At 36.8% G+C, this 13,718-nt stretch overlaps 1 protein-coding gene across 3 annotated transcripts in view; it reads right to left on the bottom strand.

The window, feature by feature from the left end:
• Positions 1 to 13,718, bottom strand: part of NEDD4 (NEDD4 E3 ubiquitin protein ligase) — a 60,546-nt gene that overhangs the window by 24,097 nt on the left and 22,731 nt on the right. For all 3 annotated transcript variants that reach the window (XR_008747872.1, XM_055808816.1, XM_055808806.1), the window contains one exon: positions 1,602 to 1,652. Coding sequence is in view for 2 of the 3 variants with exons in the window: in XM_055808816.1 (XP_055664791.1) it covers positions 1,602 to 1,652 (51 nt within the window). In the remaining variant the exon portion in view is untranslated. The remainder of the gene's footprint in view (positions 1 to 1,601; positions 1,653 to 13,718) is intronic.

Genomic DNA, 13,718 nt, shown 5'->3' with positions numbered 1-13,718 from the left:
CTTCAATCCTGTAACAATATATGTGTTACACTGGTGTTATCTGCAAGATCAGTTTCTATATTTATAAAATGAATTGTTTTACATCAAAGATAAGTAGTTCTTTGAAATTTAAATGGAATTAAGCTTGGGTTTTGGTTTTGCGGGGGCTTGGATGGTTTTTTTTCCCCCCTCCAACATTACATTATTGCTACCTACACACAACAAACACACTATGAAAATAGATCACTGAGGAGAGAAAAAGAAAGATTATCAATCTAAATTTTATAATTATTTTTCTGACTTCCCAAAAAAAGAACAGTTGCCTCAGACTCAACAATACATTATATCTGGATTCACACATTCTGGTTTTGGAAAGAGCAAATTTGTATCGGCCAACTATCTTACCTTGCAGATTATTTGCCCTTTTTCCATGTCTGCAATTACCAGCTCTTTTTAGTTATGAGCAGTATGCATTTGCACAGCATGAAGCAAAACCAAAAGTGCATGTAATAAAGAATTTATAAACTGATTATTTATCCAAGTTGTATTTACTTATATAAATGAGAGACTTTCCAAAAATCCACCTATATTTGGACCAATGAAGTACAACGGATTTAGATGGCAAGAACAAATAATTAATAACAAGGAACCAGGAAGATGGAAACAGAACACAGGCAAAAGCAGACGTTCAAGGCAGGTAAGAAAATAGCCATGAAAATACTCAAGTGAGGCTCTATAACCTAGTTCATGCTTTTTAAAAATAAATTAAAAAAAAGGCACCAATACATCCAAAATACTCCAGATATTGCTGTCCAGCTTAACAGTGGGAAGTGAGAACACAGACAGTCTCCTTCAGAGGGCAATTACGGTCGGTCTTTCCAACCCACCTGACTGAGGGAAAGGGGTTAGTGTGATCTCACATCCCAGTTACAGTGGGAAACGGGACATACATAACTACTCCTGACACAGTTCTTACCGGAATGAAAGAACAACTGCTCTTGGAAAGGTTTTTCCACAGTTGTTATCCTGTCTTTAAAACAGTTGCTGATAAATCTGTTAGTATTTGCTAATGTTTTGAGAACTCAGAAGAAAATGAAAAGGCTTACATGTTTCAATGTTCTTGGTGATATTTCTTTAAAACTAACAGTGTGCTTTGCAAAAGAAATGCAAAACAAAAACAATGTACAAAACAACACTAGCTCTATTTCCCACTTACCCTCTTCTGTATCTGTTTATGGGAATAAGTTATATTTAAAGTAAATCTGTCGACTTTAAAGAAAATATTTTAAGAAATGTGACAATAATTACAGTATCTTCTTGTCTTTAAGACTGTTTCAATACTTGCATTTTATTCTTGGAAAAGCTATAAGCACCCCTAACTTTTAACAGCAGAAACCAGTATCTAAACACAAGATAACCTACAGGTTTTTGACAAATACCAGCACTAAAATACTCCTAACAAATCCCCGTAAGAAAACCAAACAAAAACCCCACAGACCAGAAGAATTTAATCACTTATATTATCAGTATGGTTAACTTCCTTAGATAACAAATACAGTTGCATACAGAGTAAATTTTTCCCTTTCATAGTCTTAAAACAAAAACAAACAAAAAATACAAACCGGTAACTGATAAAGAGGAATATCCACTTGCCCAAGAAAATCATCTCGAGTCTACAGAAAATAAAAACAAATAAAACAAAAAAAAACACAGAAAGTTTAAAGTTGCAAAGTGTTTTAAAAACATTATTGCACAGCCCTCATAGCATAGCAATGCTTTCTAAAAATTCAAAGATACTCTCAAGTTATAGACAATGAAACTTGTTCTGTACAGAATGAATTCTGATGGACCCAACACTCACAAGCCTTTAACAGTTTTGTCTTCCTCAAAATAAATGAAATTTGAGGGAACTGGGCATGGAAATTTAGATAAGTTTTTAAAAAAAATCATATAGACTAATGTTAATCAAACATGAGAAGGTTGTCTAGCATAAGGACTGAGATTGTCGGCATCTCCAGTAAAAACAGGATCCTAAAGGGCTAAGAGTAAACACACTTTTTCCCCTTAGCTGTTTCAGTAAAATAATTGTCTTGTTGGATACTTAAGCAACTAAACATTTATCACAAATTAAAACAGAATTAAAGACCTTTCTCCTAGCAGTGCCTGACAATTTCTATAAGCATAGGCAGCTATTAAAACATATATAAACAATTTTTTCTTTTCAAAATAATACAGCTACTGGCAAAAATAAGACAGAGCAAAAATAAGTTTCATCTGTGATAAGTGTTTTGGAAGTTCCAGTAATTCCAGTGGTCTCAAGCCTGGCAGCAGGAGCTCAAAGTTTGGCGTGTTCCCTACCCCCTGCCAACATTCCTGTTGACATCTGAAAATATGCTAAAATTTGTTGTATCTAAGAAAAAATACCATTTGCCTACACACATTGAAAAGTTTAGTTTTAATGACTAAAATCTCTTTAAGATTGTGCCTTGACTTGGCTGTCTGGACTATGAAGGCAGCAGCTTTACAGCCCAGTTCCCTCCAGCCTACACTGCAGTACCAGGGGAGTGACCGACAATAGATGGTATCACTGTACAGTTTACTTTTGATCACTGATTTTTGCCTGCCAAAGAAATTAAGACTTTAGCATTTATGTAGGTAATCCAAGTATTCACCAATAATCACTGCCAACAGTTGAGACTTCTTACTGGAGCATATGCCGAGTTGTTTCATGTTCATTTGTGATTTGAAAGCCCTTGCAAACCTCCACAAAAGCAGGAAAATGTATTATATGAGTCATTTAACATGAAGATGTATCACTGCTTGTGTGCTAAAAATCAAGAGGGCATGAAATTTTTAAAAGGTACGTATAAGCCTATGGCATTTTTCAAAAATAAACACTATAACAAGAGAATGCTTTTTTGCATAGACAGGGCAGGGAACTGTGAAAGTCTTGAACAGTTTAGCCTGAGCAGCCTCTGCATTTCTAGCCTTCCCAGTTTTTCCAGTTAACAAAAGATTTGGTGCCTATTCTTTCTTAAATCTGTTGGTGTACCACAAGCTTTTATTCAAACTTCTCACCCAAGGATGGCCTTCTTCCATAAAACTTTCCACGGTGAGGCTGTGCAGGGAATAGATGTCAGCAGGATGCAGCTCAGGGCAATGCCAAGTGTTTCACCTTTCTTCTAGCACGACTATTTATAATTCTCAATCACAATGTTTTACAGTATTAAAACTCTAGTCCAATTCTACTCCTTTTTTTTGTCCCACTGACAGCATTCTGAATGCAAACCGCTCTGATATTAAAGGCTATCTGTATTTCTTGAAGCAGTTCTTTCTCCTTTTATAATTCTGGGACCTTTTTTCTTTAGCTCTCTTGTCCTAAGTTTGTACTTTTCATCTTTAAACCATACGTGTATATGGAGAACCAGTGCCTCACAACATTTGTGTAAGCTCTAACTTTTTTTTACACCTCCAAAAAGCAAAACTAGACTGGAGAACTTGTCATGGATGAAACATGCTAGAAATCTAGAGACACATAACTCGTAGCTGAATTTATAGTGTGTATGTCTTACATTAATATTGGGGGTGGGTGGGAGGGGGGTGGAAATGAAACCCAGAATATCCACCTTTTTATTCACAAATTCTTTTAGGACAGAAAGCTACAATAGGTTTTCATACCTGGAGAGTCTGAAGCTTCCCTGAACCACTGAAAGAACACTTTCTGTATTATTACAGACCATAAGCTTCTGGAAAAATATAGCTATCATTTTTGCCCATGAGGTTCTTCTTAAAATGGCACGGCACATACCTTAGACATGTTAAAAGGCTTAGTATTTGTAAAGTTCTTGGCAATCCTCAAGTGGAACATGCCTTTCAAATAAATTACTGGAATGTGGGACAAAAGTCTGCTGTATTTTAGAAAACCTCAGAACACTCTGTTTGTTACCAGCATTATTTTAGTATGGGCTTCTGTTATTCACTTTATTATTCTGTTGTCTCTCCCGCTATTTTTAGCTGAGCTAGCCTTGATAACCAACCTTTAACAGTACTTTCTCCTCCAGCCAAAGAGTAAAATCCTCCAGTGGAGATTTTTGTTGACCTCCAAACAACTAATACATAGATCAGATAGCAGCAATGCTCTTTAGCAATGTGCCTCACCATGACGAGCTGACTAACTGCCTTCAAAGTGCCAAGGAAGCTTTGAAACAGACATCACACACATTAACAATTAAACGCCAATGGAGCTGAAACTGTTTGGATCTCTGTTTCATGAGAGCAGGCATCCCAGTATTTTCAAGAGGGACAAGTGGGTCAGTTGTTCTTGTCAACTTCTAATTTCTTAACAGAGAACTCAAACTTTCTGCTTGCCAGACTGTAAGTGCATAAACCTCAATTAATGATATACACTAACAAAGAGGCCTTTTATATTACTGATTCATTGGTTTAGGCTATAGAAAGTTATTAAAAACATGTGAGGACAGACAGCTGCTATATACAATACATTTAAAGAACTCCAGTGTAATGCCAAAGCAAGCGCTCCAAGAGAAAAAGCACCAAAAGAAAGTAATCCAGTCAAATTAATTTTAATCTAATATACTTAATAAGCCTCCATAGTGAAGATTTTCTGCAATTTCCATCAGAAACTGAACAGAAGTAGATTTTAAGCAGACATGCTTGTATCAGTCACACGCTTGAAGAGCAGTACTGAGAACATTACCCATAATTTATCAGGTTTGAAGACAGTTAACTGATTCCATGCCTTTCTTAATTGCTGGATTCACCACAGTGCCTTTTGAAACACCTCTTGTGTAAGACCAGGGTGTTGAAATAACAGGTATTTTCTCTACCAACTTTTGTGACTAATTTTGTTGGTGTTAGTGCATGAATTAGAACCCAAGTATATTCCCAGTCTTCTTCTGACTAAACAGACAGCTAGTTGTGTGCAAGTCAGTCCTCAACCAAAATCTCCAGCTGTACAGCAAAATGAGAAATCATACAGCTTTTATTGGAGGGAATATAAGTATCAATTCAAACTGAAAAAACAAACAGTGATCTGGACTATCGCAGCTTAAGAAAACAAGAGCTCAACAGATCCCTTACAAAACCAACATTCTTCTTGCTCAAACACCCAAATATCAACATTAGTTACAAGCTTGATGAGAATGAAAAAAAACCCCAAAACTTTCCTGAGCTACACTAGCAACTTCAAGTATGTTTCTTTTCACGCTGTGCCGAGTATATTATTTGGTTCCCTTGAATTTTAAATTGAGAAAAGTGAGGGGATTTTTCTTCCCTAAAATACTGCCAGATGTGCTATTCATCATGGGAACATAAGTTTCAAAAAAGCAAAATTCAATTATCATGTCAAGATCTTACCAAATTCATGGGATTCTAAAAGTAATGCTTTCTCTTATCTTGCAAAGCAGTAAATATTTAGTGGCATGGAATTCATTACAGTCCCAGTCTCCTGTATTTTTAAGGGGGAGAGGTAGACTGGTGAGGAGTGTTTGTGTTTTTTTAATGACACGTAGGTATTTCTTTTTAGTTGGTATCTATGATCAACTATCTGCAATACTGAGAAAGAAGAACCTATGAGCATTTTCAAAGCAAAGAAAATAACATACTCTTAGATCAATGGTTGTTATGCAACATATGTTTCTGCGGGACCTTCAGCCTTGCTGGCTGCTTTAACAGCAAGGTGTCAGCACAACATGCCTCAGCAGTTTCACCATCTGTTTAACAGACAGCATTTAGAAATGACACTGAAGTTATTTTCACTAATTCTCCCTCGCTTCCAAAGATATTTTCAGAGAACTGCTTCTCTAAAAAGACCAGAGCAAAAGTATCATCTGTTTCTTCATTTATAGCTTACACTTTTTATATAGAACCACAATCTTACAGCTTCCTTAAAAGATCATATTTAGTCTACAGTGATTTTATAACAACATTCATATATTACTCCACTCAATGTCTGCTACTTTGAGAACCTGTGCCTATATGTTCATTAACAAAGCTATTTAAGACAGCTTTTTTTTTTTTTGCATACAAGAACTCATTTTCACATAGGTCACAGGAAGACAAGTAGTAATCTAATATAATCAAAGCATACTTAAGCACAACTTAAAGAACAAGTCAAAAGTTAGTAATGTGTATATTTTATTCATCAGGAATTTGAGTTCTTTTGGTTTTATGGACAGATGTGCCAAATAAGCTACCATATAAAAAGCAAGAATATTACATTTTATGAAGTCAAGAGCCAATCCAGATTTGGCCTCCTGTGTTAAACCAGCCAACACACACAGAGTAAATAAAAAATAAATCAGAAAACAGTACCAAGTATTTCATTAGGTATTATTTCAACAAACCATTCCTGATATCAAGTCAGTTTACTTCATGATAGTATAAAACTATAAAACTTCTGCACCTATGTGTGGCTCTGGTGCCAAATCTTAAGACTTAAATGGAAGTTTGAAAAACTCTCACAGTAACAATTCCAGCTGTACTTTTACCTTCACCAATTAACACTATAAAGCTTAATACACTCAAAAAATTCAAAACCCTATCAAACATTAAACTGCATGTGCAATTTGCTCACTGAAATGAGCAACAGATAAACCAGATATGACAGATGTTAACCACACTGGCTAATCAATACACTCAGCAGAAGGACACAATACACAGTCAACTTTTTGTTATTCAGAGCAAGAGGAAACAGACAGAGTTTAGAAACAACCAATTTGCCTCCAAAAGGCAGACAAGCAACTGGAGCACCTCTGCATCATGGTCTCACTCCTGGGAAGTTCATTAGGTCCAGTACAGATGCATAAAATAAGGTTGAGCCTGGAAGCTGCCTTTTTCCAGCCCTAAAGGCAATCTTGAACAGTTACCCAGGCTGTAGAAATAACAGAACCCTTCTAAAAAGTTTCTGTGACAGCAGACCTACAGCAGGTCTGGATGCAGGCTGAATGGCCTCAGCCTACTCCCAAGTTAGTCCAGCAGTTTTCAAAAGCATTCTTAAGTCTACTGTTCTCAGCTACTGTTGATCCAAGATCAACATCAACACTAGCTCAGGAATTCCCTGGGCCTTTGCACCAGCACACAGCTAGTGGTGCTGCCAGCCACTCTTCCATGCTCTTCTGCACTCCACATTAGCCCTAAGCCACCACTGATCTGAATCAGAGCCCCACGCCCTACCTACAAGACCTCTCCCAGCTCCAAGCCCGTAACTACCTGCTGCCAGTCCTACATGTAGGCAAACAACCTGGATACAGCAGAACTTACTGTTTTGTCTTAAGCTGTGCTACACTGAAGTTATAAATCCTATATGTCATGTGAATTGAATGCCTCAACCTCCATGACACAAAGAAACCGCAACACAGATAATCCACCCATGATTACTTTTACAACAAAAGTGCTATTACACTTGATTTCCAATAAACTCAACATTTCTTACTAAAGTTACATTACACTTCCCACATTAGACATGGGTTTTATCAGCCTATAATTTGCCAGACTTTAACTACTTTGCATTTATTCCTTATAAGCTAAATGTTTGTCCCAAATTGAACTTACTAGAAGCAACGATTACCACCACAACTGGCTAAGGTAGAAACTCTACTATAAAAAAAAGTAATGTTAATAAATTCGGGAAGCCTTTCTCTTCAAAAAGCCCTTGTGCTTTTGCATTACTGACCAGGGCCTTCTCCCTCATGCTAGGAAAATTGTAGGCTGCCAGAGAAATCATCTACATCTAAAAGAATCCAATTCTATGTTTCTTCCCACATTCTGCTTACTGAGTAGCTGGAGCGTACCATTTGCATTTTAACGCACCCTAACTTCAATGAGTCCAATTCAAGTTAGTATGTAACTTCAGCCAGGAACTTGCTGATGTCCTTCTCAAATGCTGTTTGCTTATGTTACAGTTGATACAGCTGAAAGCAGCCTAAGGTCTCAAAAAATAACTGTATCTATCTGTAGACTCTTCAGTTTACCATAAACTGCCACAATGGCAAAAAAGTGATGTACTCTCTTGAAACAGAGATGATTATAGATCTGTAAACTAACAGTGAAGTGAGCTACAAACATTTTGCTGGCTGCATTCCCAATCAGTATGTTCTGTTCGTCACAGGGAGTAAGGAAGAAAGTTCACTTGAAACAGAGACACTTAACAGAAATGCAGGGCAGTCCCCTTCAGACAAGGGTGAAAGTCAGTCGTAAGCAAATGACTTGCCTGAAAAGGCCAGTCTGTTTTGCTTGCTTACTCAATCTGTGAAATTCATCCACTTCTGGAAGACAAGAAAACACATGTTGGAACACAGAAGAGCACACTTAGCCCAAGGTGAGGGGAGAACTGGAAAGAGCATTTCTACCATTTGATCCTAGGTGGCTGCAAGGCCTGAGCAGGCACCAAAGAGCCTAGTAGTCAGATTAATGTTCTGTATAACCTTGTATTCTTTCCCTAGTAATAGCCAGGAGCAGATGCTTAAGCAAATAATAAAAGCAGCAGTTAAGAATAGTACTTCCTCTGATATATTCCCAGTTTCTAAAGAATGAGTGGTCATGGGACTTTTTGTTCCTTATGTTAAAATACATACTGGGAATGTAACATCCTTTGATAGACCTTTCTTCGAGTTATCTAACCTCTTCCTGAAATCCATTTCTACTTCTGGTATGCACAATATCTTACAACAGTGAGCTCAGCAACACATATGAGGACATACTTGTTTTGTAAGAATGGATTCTCTGTTTAAATTCACCTCCCCTGAACTATAGTTTTATAAAACTGCCTTTATACCACTTGTTTATTTTTTTTTTCCCCAAAGCTGAAAAGCCCTTGGTCTGCTTGGTGTCTCCTCACACAAAACTCATCCCAATCTTGTGACCCTTCTTGGTATTTTTCTAGTTCTGTTATACACACTTCCTGAAAAAGGATGACCAGAAATATGCATGCCATGCACATATGTGGATTTGTACAACTCCATAATGGCGTTTTTAATTTTGTTAGTTTACTCCATTCCCAATAAATCCTAACCTTCTATTTGCCTTTCAACTGTCAACAAGATTTCAGCTGACATTTTCAGCGAGTCACTCACCATGACATAAACTATTCCCTGACCAGTATAGAAGACCATTATCGTGTACGCATCGTTAGCTGTTTTTCCTGTGTGCAGTACTTGGCATTTATCAACAGTGATTTTCAAAATTGTCCATTCTACTGTCTAGTCACTCACTACCATGAGATCTTCTACTGCTTCAGAGGTAACAATCTAATTCTCACTTTTGTTTTCTATCTTTTAATTAGCTGTCACCAACGAGGAAGCTTTTCTCTTCTGCACCTATGTCTGGAGAGTATTATTCAGAACTTCTGCTAAGGGTTCTTGTCAAATATTTTTAAAAGCTCAGTGTCCTGCATTAACCAGCTCAGTCATCTCTGCATGTGATTTCTTAATTTGATTTTTAAGACACAACTTCCTTTTATGAAAGCAGTGCTTGGTCTCCCTTCTTGTAAACACAAAACACATCATATGTCTCCTAATTCTATTCCATGTACTTTTTCTTTCAGACCAGCCTGTTGTGGTAGCCTGTAACTACCCTTCCAGTCATTTTAAAAATCGACATGCTACTTACATTCAAATACTATTCGCAATAGTTAGTATTAGATACCAAATTCCTTCAGTAATGGGTATTTCAACAATTTTATAGCTGACCTTCTTGACAATTCTTGGGAGAATACCTGCAGTACTATTGGTTTTGTTAAGGCCTTCTGTCTTATGCTATAATGCTTACAAAAACTATGATTTCTACATCACCATAACATTTTTGAGAAATGTTTTTGTTTAACCCAAAGTTTTGATCCAATTTCTCACAGAAAGCAAAAATGATACACCGTTCAAAACAGAAATTACAGCAACGGCCACGGTCTCATAACTGAAAGACTAAGTTATTTGGCTGGTCAGGAGTAAAGTGAAGAAAGTCTTTATCTTGCCTTGGTGACAGTTTTACTTTAAAACATCCTTAAATGTATTCTAAGTCTCAAGAGACAGAATAACTATAGCTCGTGGCTATACTGAAGAAGCCACACCATCACTGCTTCCCACTCTTTCATGGTAGATTAAAAGGACATGAATCAACCTGAAGGCTGGATAATTTAATATTTATATAAGCTGTTTCAGGAGCTCCACTCTGCATGGTTTTGAAGTTTTAGTTTCCCCTTTTATTGGCAACAGAAACCTACCCAAACTCAGTTCAGCTTCAGACTATAAACAGAATAAGGTTAAGCATAATTTGTAGAGAGCACAATCAAATAAATTCTTTACTATTTATGTGTAGTGTCTGCTAGTGGCTACAAAGTGCTAGAGCTTCAATATACAGGGTTCTTCAAGTGTTCTGCTACAGCTCCCGACACTGTTCCTTACAGCATGATCATATCCTGAAAGTTACACATGGTTCATTGTTGCAAAATATAACTTGCTAAAACTAACATAGAAAAATTTTAGGGATGGAGATGATAGTAAATAATACTAACTGACTGCTTCTTTTGCTAATGCTTCCATGTAGCAACTGTTCTTGAGCTAGTCTTGACTGTAAGGTTTATGGCATCCTTTGTGTGTAATCTTTTTTGCCCCCAAAGAAGATAACTAATCAAAAGCTCAAGACATGAAGAAAGGTAAAGAAGCAGCTGTAACAAAACTCTGCATTTAAGCAAGATGGAAGATAGAAGAAATCAGTACAAATCAAAGCACTTCAGGTCATTTTTACATACATGAAAGGAGATCCCCTACAACTAATTATAAACTGTGATTAACAGACAGTTTCCACTGTCTTCCATTTAATGCTTTTATATGTACTTCAGCTTTAAAATCTGCCTGAGACACAACATAAATAGGATTACATGATGCAAGTAACGTAATTGCCACCATATTCCTCAGAAACACACCACCTTTCTTTCAACCCTAATTCTCCTTGACTGAACTCATATATCATGACACAGCAATGTGCCATAAACAGTCCTGTAACATGATCAAGATATGCAATAGTGAACAATATGAAAATTATTAGGTGATGAGGTTATCACAGCACAATAGCATAAAGAGATGTCAGTTTGTGCTTTGCCTTGCATTGCCTCTATGATGTTTTGCTTCACCTGCACCTTTTCCACTCACTTCCTTGCACAGAACTGGGACACCAATACCCATATGCAGCCCCTTTGCTCAATATAAAAGATGCAGATGGCTGGAGATAAGCCACGGTTTTCTTCCCCTTCTCTTGGCACTTCTCCCTGGTTGGACCATTACCTTCTGCAAAGGGGTTTTGCTAAGACTGAAGTTCTACATCTGAAAGGGACGCAAGAGAAGACAACCTCAGACTATTCAGTGCTAACTTGTGGTGCAGCATTTATCAAGGGAATCAAAAACCTCCAGGCACAGGCTCTGGTCCCCTCAGCATGTTCAGATCAGCTAGGAGGTAACTTAGTGAAGACATCCTCACACACAGCCCACTCAAATTACTGTTTGTCCAAAAATTAAATGTAGTACTGAAAGATTCAAATAGCATCTCCTTTTACAGATACAAAAGGGTTCCAGGACCTGGTCAAAAAAAGCCTGAGAGTTCCAACTAAAGGTTTTCTTCACAAGAACCTGACAGTAGAAAAACATTCTGGTGATTTTTACAACACTCCTGAAATTTTTTGGCTTCAAAACATGTATTTCATTCACTAGAGACAAAACTTGAATAGAATTACTTGTAAACAGAAGGACAGTAACACAATGATTCCCTTATTGTGTAAGGGATTCTTCTCAAGGTATGCAGTTGCTGAGAGATTTGCGAGTACATTTATAATATTCACATTATCTAACCAGCAGTGATACTCAGGGGGAAGGAATGGCTAACGTCAGCAGGGATGTCAGCATAGTATTATACTTGTGGAAGAGATTAACATAGATTATTTTTTTTTTAAGTTTGTTTATCATCTACAAGAAGTGGAACTTTAGTCACTGCTTCTGCCTTCCTCAAAGTTTACATACATAAGATGACATGTAAACTGCTCCCTTACTCACACCTACCCTCCCAATTCACACCTATGATGTCAAAATGCTTTAGCTGCAGATTTATTTCTGCCCTAAGCAAGAGAGATGCACTGAAAAACATTAAAAACAGAAATACAAAGTCAAGGACAACCTCCAATGCTGCAACCATGGACTACCTCTTCCTCCTGCTTTGCATAAATTAAATTCCACTAACTACTGCAGAATCTATTCAATATGTTTCCAGTAAAGATCAGCTGTGGTATGTGGGCCATCACCATTCCACAATTTTCAAGTCAATTAAAAATAATCCAAGGCCAGTTGTCAGAGAAATGGTGTTTTGCCAAAAAAAAAAAAAAAATTTTTAAGTCAGCCTTTAACAAGCTGTTGATTATAGAAAGCAGGACATCCGATATGAGGTGGCTGAAGGCTAGTAGCTAGGCACATAAGAAAAGAATGCATAGACCTTTTGCTGCTTCAGACTCTCGAGTCTCTGACCAAAGCACTGATTTGATTTCATGACTGCTCTGTACAGATAGCTGACATTACTAAATGCTACTCCAGTATCAACTTGTTAAATTTGAACCCAGACTCAGCATATCAATATACTAGGCCAGACTAACTGGAGTCAAGCGAAATATTTTGGGAGTTGTTTATTTTTAAATGAGTCACAATACACCATGATAATTAACTGGACTATATAATTAAATGATTGCCATAGGATCTATTGTGTTTGTCACAAAGACTATAATAGCAAATACAATAGTATTTATCCATTTTTTTCCAGTGAATTGCTCAACTACTATAGAGTCAGCTTTGGTTTTTGCTTGGTTCGGTGGGAAATTTTTTGATAACATTTTATAGGATATTCTATAAAAACTGGTTTTACATAAAGACTGAAAAGGCCATTTCACAACTGAAAGGCTCCTGGTGCCTGTTGTTGCATAAAGGAATCTGAAACAAGTATACTGCTATAAAATCTTTAGTGTCCAGTTTTCTAATGTCAGAGATCTTTTTGATTTGTATGTAGTCATGTCACAAATCTAAGCTTTTGCAAATAAATGAAATGTACAAAGATAACTACACCAATTTGGGATTCAGACTTCTGGTTTTTAAACTTGTCTCTCTCGTCTTCTAGTCAGAAGATGAAATCTTAAGTATTCAGGAAGCTTAAAACATGCTGCCACAGTACAAATGCTCAACTACCACTGAAGCATGCCATCAAGTGCTTTAAGAAATCAAGTTTCCTTAGATTTTATGTCAATCCACTGTAAACACAACTTCCAGGAACTGAAACAAATCATTGTCAGTCCAGCGGCTTATGAGGTTTTCTGGATATGTTTGCTACCAATCTAATCCTGAACTTGAATTCTACCTAGATTGAATTTTTAAAAATTCACTCAGTATTAAAATGTATCTTACATACCAACTGCCATTAAAGACAGCAACTAGCAGCACAAGTTGATGAGAAATGTACTTCAAGTGCATGACTCAACATGTTTTCCTTTTTGCAGTATACTTTTAAAAAATAACTAGATCCAGACTACTTAAAATATGTCATAATCTGTTTGTGCTTATTGTGGAATTTATCATCAACTTCACAGTTTGATTTTGGGATGAGCCATCACCAAACAATATGCATAGTGACTACCTGTGATCCACTGTGAGTTTTATGATGAAGCTTAAACACAGATCACAGTTATACAAGGAAGGAAA

Source organism: Falco peregrinus, chromosome 1, assembly GCF_023634155.1.
Source record: "Falco peregrinus isolate bFalPer1 chromosome 1, bFalPer1.pri, whole genome shotgun sequence".
NCBI lineage: Eukaryota > Metazoa > Chordata > Aves > Falconiformes > Falconidae > Falco > Falco peregrinus.
Note: the sequence above shows the minus strand (reverse complement) of the source record. Positions and strands in the feature narration are given on the sequence as shown.